The sequence below is a fragment of the Monopterus albus genome, unplaced genomic scaffold, assembly GCF_001952655.1.
Source record: "Monopterus albus unplaced genomic scaffold, M_albus_1.0 scaffold166.1, whole genome shotgun sequence".
Taxonomy (NCBI): Eukaryota; Metazoa; Chordata; class Actinopteri; order Synbranchiformes; family Synbranchidae; genus Monopterus; species Monopterus albus.
Window position 1 is genome coordinate 521838 of NW_018128046.1, and position 6000 is coordinate 527837.

Below are 6000 nucleotides of genomic sequence, written 5' to 3' on the forward strand. Positions count from 1 at the left end.
AAGAAATGGTCTTCCTTAATCAGAAATTCTGTGTTTGTATGGGAAGTACAAACATACAGTATTTTCTGAAGGACCAGAGAGTATTGACCTGGGACTGTGTTGCTGCCCAGGCCAATGTGCAAGTTTAAAATGCAGAGTTTCATTCTTTTAGCATTTACCACACTTTTCTTTCAACAGTACAAATGAAAAAGTAGTGAGATCCGACTGAATACCACTCATCTCACTCAGGCACTCTCCACCAGGCAAAAACAAGTTAAACAGCCTTTATTGGCTATATTTCAATGTACAGTATTTTTCATTCCCAGCAGAATGCTGTTTCAGACACACTGTAATGTCTTCACCTGCAAATCACAAACATCCTGTTTAGCAGGTTAACGCACCACCTCTGACAGGGGGTGGTTTTGAGCCAGAACACTGTGCCACTGGATGCCAGAAGGAAACCCCTGGGGAGAGCTCATCTGATCCTAAGACCATCCTATACATACTAAGTGCCTACATAACGTGTAGGTTTATCATATTCATGTACATCTACGGTATATAATCACTCTTTTACCACTTTCTGTTCACTGAACTCTTGGACTCCATGGACTTAGATCTGGGGAATTTCAACTTTAAGACGACTCCTGCTTCACATATGACCTTGACAGTGCAGAAGAAAAAGCGTTTAGACAAAGGGCCAACTGACATTGTGCGAATGCAGCATTAGAGGGTCGCAAATACTAAGAATAATAATACTAAGAACACTAGGACACTGTGTCAGACAACAAAAGTTTTTTATTATTTCCATTATCACTCGAGTCACCATTGGCAGGCAGAATTTGTTTTAGGCAGAACATCAGGATGTGAATTCTACAATGAAGCAGTAAGCATAAAGATAAAGAATACTGTGTACAAAAATACAACCTCACTCACTACAAATGCTGCACCGTACAAAGCATAGAGAAGGCAGGCTCCGACCTCAGTCTCCACTGCCATATGGCACTTGCAGACTGAAACAGTCGAGCCTAAAATTGTTCTCAGAAAACATGCGGGTGTGCAGTTCTGTTAAAAACAAGACATTTACCAGGCGTGTGTCACACAGGCATGTAACAACCCCCCCACCAAAAAATTCTAGTGGTGCAAGAGTTTGTCTTTGGTGAGAATGAATGCAGAAATGTACTGACTCACTTAGGTTGTATAAGGAAACTCTTACATGAAATAAACAGTTTAAATCATTCAGTTTTTCCAAGAGGTGCACAAAGAAATCTTTTATAACTGGTGTGTGCACACATGACTGTTAATTACCGGATGGGCTGATTTGCAGCACTGATTCTTTAAATCAGGCTTGTACTTTATGTCAATAGTCATTTTGTATTATGCTTTAATTGGTTAATGTACGCTTAGATGTGCAGTAGACTGTAAAACTCAACTGTAAACATCAGAACAAATCAATGACCAGAGGAAGTCAAAGTGCTTCTTGTAAATACCCAACTATAAGGCCAACACTAGTGTTGCCTTTTCACTGGTTTTCATTTTAAAAGTACCTGAGTAAACTAATTATTCTGAAAAAACTGGATCCCCTAAAATGCAGCCATCTCATAAATAACATCTGATACGATTGAGCAGAGCAGCACTGTAGATTCAAAAACGATCGATTTCCACAAGTGTCAAAACAGATCCTGGTCACCCATGCAAAAGAAAGTGCACACAGTCTGTAAAACTGTCTGAAAAATATCTCGTGCACAATAAAGAGTGTCATGCATTTCTTTTAATGAATGATCAAAATCATTCCTAATCTTTTCACTGACGACAGATCAAAGCATGACAACGATGACTTGCAGGAACCATTAAAAGAAAGCACAAGTGAGTTTTTTCACTTGCAGAAGAAACACGAAGCAGAACAACTTCAGTTCTTACTAATCTCACTTGGGAAAGATCAGCTGCAAACGCCAGATATGTCAGCTCCAACAGCGCCAACCGCTTTCACTGTCCATCATGCATCTGGGGTATGCAAATGCAAAAAACTTTAATAGCAGCAAAACACGAATAAATAAAATAAATACATCATATCACATCACACATTCTTCTGTGGACTGGTTCCACGTGGCACAGATCACAACAGCAAAAATAAAAAGTAACTTTTAGAAAAGTTTCAGAGGTGGACTTCCAGAAATAGCTTCAGTATTTCTGGAGCTAAACTACACTACACACTGCAGATCAAAGCATCAGTCCTGAACACACCTCACTCTGGATTAAAGGTTGACTTCTCATGGTGCAGGCAACACATGCTGAACCTACAGCTTGCTACTGTGTGCTGGGCTATCGAACGGGCCTCAAAGACCCCTTTCACTAACGGGCCAAGTGATGATCAACTTGTGATCGCTGCTTTGCAGGTGCTTGTGAGGACCTGAAGTTCTTGAACCATGTAGCATCAGTCTTTGCTCTCAGTGCGCGTCCTTGTGATGAAGGAGGAGAAGAAGCTTCGGCTCTGTGGCGCTCCCATCAACATGGGGGCCTGGTTCTTGTGGACGATCTCAATCTGGTATTTGGAAGAAAGAAGCTGAGATTAGATTGCTGTTGCTTGGCTGCATTGTGAAGAAATGTCTAAGGAAACTGTTGTCTGAGGAAAAGGACATAGAAATGTCTTTTTCCTCTTTGTTTCAGAAATCTTGGTAACAATCAACCAGCTGCTTTAGTCCAATCAGCTTTATAAGTCACATGTGAGCAGAGTTTTCAGACTCTTTCAACGTCTTAACCTCCTGCTTCTCCCAGCATGCATATTCCCCCTTCCTCCTATTTTCTTTCATTATGCTAATGGATTAGTACATTGGCAGAAAATTGCCAACAATTTTGAAATCAAATAATAATTTAAGTCGGTTCATTAAGCAACAGCGGTTTCACCTTTCCAAAAGCGAGGATTTGCAGATGCTTCTTTGTTTGCTTTGCATCAGTAGCTAACTGTCCTTTCAAATGTAACACACGATTTAAACAAATTTTGGGAAAATCTTCAAAAAAGTGAATTTTTCTGTTTCCATTCACTGCTGTTATGTGAATATTAGAAGTTTGTTTGTCACGATAGGTACTGTTTTGGTAAACAAATTCTGTTTCAGCTCACTGTTTCCTGGCTGCACTGTCCTCTCTGGGCACCTAAACAGGTGTAATACAGTGGGGTGTGGTCAGGTGTGGTCTATCTGTTTGCAAAGCACTTAACTTTGGTTCATCCTCCTCAGTTCAGTATGCTACAGTGCTGTGTTCCCCATTGTTTCAATAGATCTGAATCAAATGTTACAGATCAGTTGTTATTTTACCACTTTCTTTGTGATGGGAAGGAGAAAAAGAATTGGCTACAACTGATTAGGCAAGTCATAGTGATCTTAAATTAATGCAATTTAATCAGAATAAAACTTGTAGTTCAGTGGGTAGAGCAGCACCAACCGGAGGGTTGGTGGTTCGAATCTCGGTGCCTACAGTCCACATGTTGAAATGTCCTTGGGCAAGACCCTGAATCCCCAAGTTGCCCCCCTGATGGTCAGAGCCATCAGTTGCCTCATAATGTAGCTAGCTATTAGCACAAATATAACATATACACTGATGAAAGTAACGGTAAACTTTGAACCCAGAAGTGGAATGTTATGTCACAATTAACAAGTGGATTGTTTCAATTAGTGTTTCACCACAAATTCAATTACATTTTATCTGTATAACACCAAATCACAAAAAAGTCATCTCAGGACACTTTACATATTAAGGTCAATTCCTTACTTTTATTATTATTATTACATAGAAAGACCCAACAAATCATCAAAGAAAGCTTCATTTCTCCAGGTATCTATAGATGCTCTTGTAGGGGCTCCAAAGATTATAGGGAACTGTTTGCTTTACCTGTAATCTAAATCACTAAAACGTATCCCCAAGAAACTATGAGAGAGAGTTCACTTTACCCACTGCTGTCTCTGCACAGAACTGAATTCAATAATGCATCAACAGCCTAATGTCTCCCATATGGGCCCTGGGTCCATATGGGTTCTTGTCAAATGGGGTCTGCTGGCATATGAGTGTATATTTGAGGGTCCTTAATGTGACAGACTTTGAGAATCCCTAGCATTCATGACTGATAACAAATGGTATCACACATTATGGTGGATTATGGTAAAGTGTAGACTGTATGGGTATAACATCCTGTTTCCCAGCAGTGATATCATTTCTGTTGACAAACTGCAGATCAATGGTACAACAAATATGAACCATCGCGGGCTGTCAGATTAAGCCCAGAGTTCATTATATTGTTGCACCAAGTCTAAACTCAGTAATGGGGAGAGGAAATGCTACCATCTGCAGGGACCACATTCCCTTCAAAGGAACGCTGCCATTTATTGGACTTGACTCTGTAGCATTTGTAGGTTTTCTTGCATCAATAAACCTGATTCAAATTATTATTTCTAATGGACTTTACACACTAACCTTTTTAGGCAAAACACAAAAGGGGGTCTAAAAGAATACCTGGGATAAATTTAGAAGATAACGGAGCTCTGTTTTAAAGATGTGACATTAGGCATTTATGTGCATCAGGAGCCCTAGTTACAAAGCAATATGCCAAAGATATTAATAGCAATTAAAACAAATGAATTTTGTATCTTGGCCATCAAAAATCATCTAAATTGAGAAAACTGATGAACTCAAAGTGGTATATTGTGGTAACACAGTAAGAATTTCAGTTCAGTTCATTTATTTCAGACAGCAATACATGTCACATCAAAATGAAAATGGATTGGTGATGAATAACTGTTATTCATGCAGAAGAACTGAGATGCAATTGCATAGTTGTTAATAATTAGCAGGATAACATCCCACTTGAACCGCCATGTTTTTATAAACATTTAACAGGTCGACTGATTCAAATTCAACACCAATAGTATAAATAAGATTCATTAAACTCCAGCACCGGTCTGTTATTGTCAGATCCTAAATGTGGAGTTGTGCATGCAGATACAAGAGCACTTGCAAACTACTTGTTTTGTCATGCACTGGGGTTTTCAGCTTTCCTGGTGATGCCTATGTAAATCTCTGCCTTACTTCGCCCACAGTGGCGCTGCAATTAAATTTAAAGACAACAATAATTAAGGCAAACTAAGGAGTTTAATTTTGGGGAACAACTTGGACTGAGAGCTAACACTTGTCGAGGTATATGTTTGAGACAAAGTTGGAGCGAACTAAGAAGCTGAATTTGCATCATTATGTATCTGCTAGAGCAGGCTATTGCACAAAGCAATGATCTCTGGGGAGAAAAGCAAAAAACTGACATCTGTGCTGTTAATTTGCCCACCATATTTATGTCTGTGAAGGTATGCGAGATAACAGGAACATTTCCTTACCTTTCAAATGACCATACAGTTGAATCAACATCTCTAAACAAGTTTAATCAATGAATATGATCAACTTCATGAAGGAGGCTTTACTGTAGGACTGATTGTATGATGGGAACCACCTTAGCTGGCCAAACATCTAAATTGATTGATTGATTGATTGATTGATTGATTGATTTTATTCTTTCAAACATGCAGAACAGAACAAATGAACAAATGACAACAACACACATAATTTCACATATCCAACCAATACTAATCCAAAATCAGTTTGCTTACACCTAATACATGTTTGAATGGAGTAGGAAGAAGTCAGACTTATCCAGTCCTACCCCATGACATCATATTACAAAATTTCATGCATCATCAGCTGCAAGCAGTATCTCTACATAGATAAAACAGAGTGTTTCCTCAATGCCTTCTCGAATAAATCTTATTCTTGCATATATCTTGTATAACACATACATTTATATTTATATTTAAACTCCTCAATTCTAGTACTATTTTTCATGTCCACAGTTAAATTATTCCATAATTTGACCCCACTTATAGAAATACAAAATCTTTTTTTGGTTGTACGTATAGCATGAACTTTTAAATTTAAGCGTCCCCTTAAGTCATATCCCCCTTCCCTTTCACCAAATAACTTTTGGATTCC

At 38.6% G+C, this 6000-nt stretch overlaps 1 protein-coding gene across 2 annotated transcripts in view; it reads right to left on the minus strand.

The window, feature by feature from the left end:
• Positions 1–762: 762 nt before the first annotated feature.
• The window catches only part of dgkb (diacylglycerol kinase, beta), a 66021-nt gene continuing 60783 nt past the window's right edge, over positions 763–6000 (minus strand). For both annotated transcript variants that reach the window (XM_020615561.1, XM_020615560.1), the window contains one exon: positions 763–2518. In XM_020615561.1, coding sequence (XP_020471217.1) covers positions 2411–2518 — 108 coding nt within the window. In that variant the 3' untranslated portion in view covers positions 763–2410. The remainder of the gene's footprint in view (positions 2519–6000) is intronic.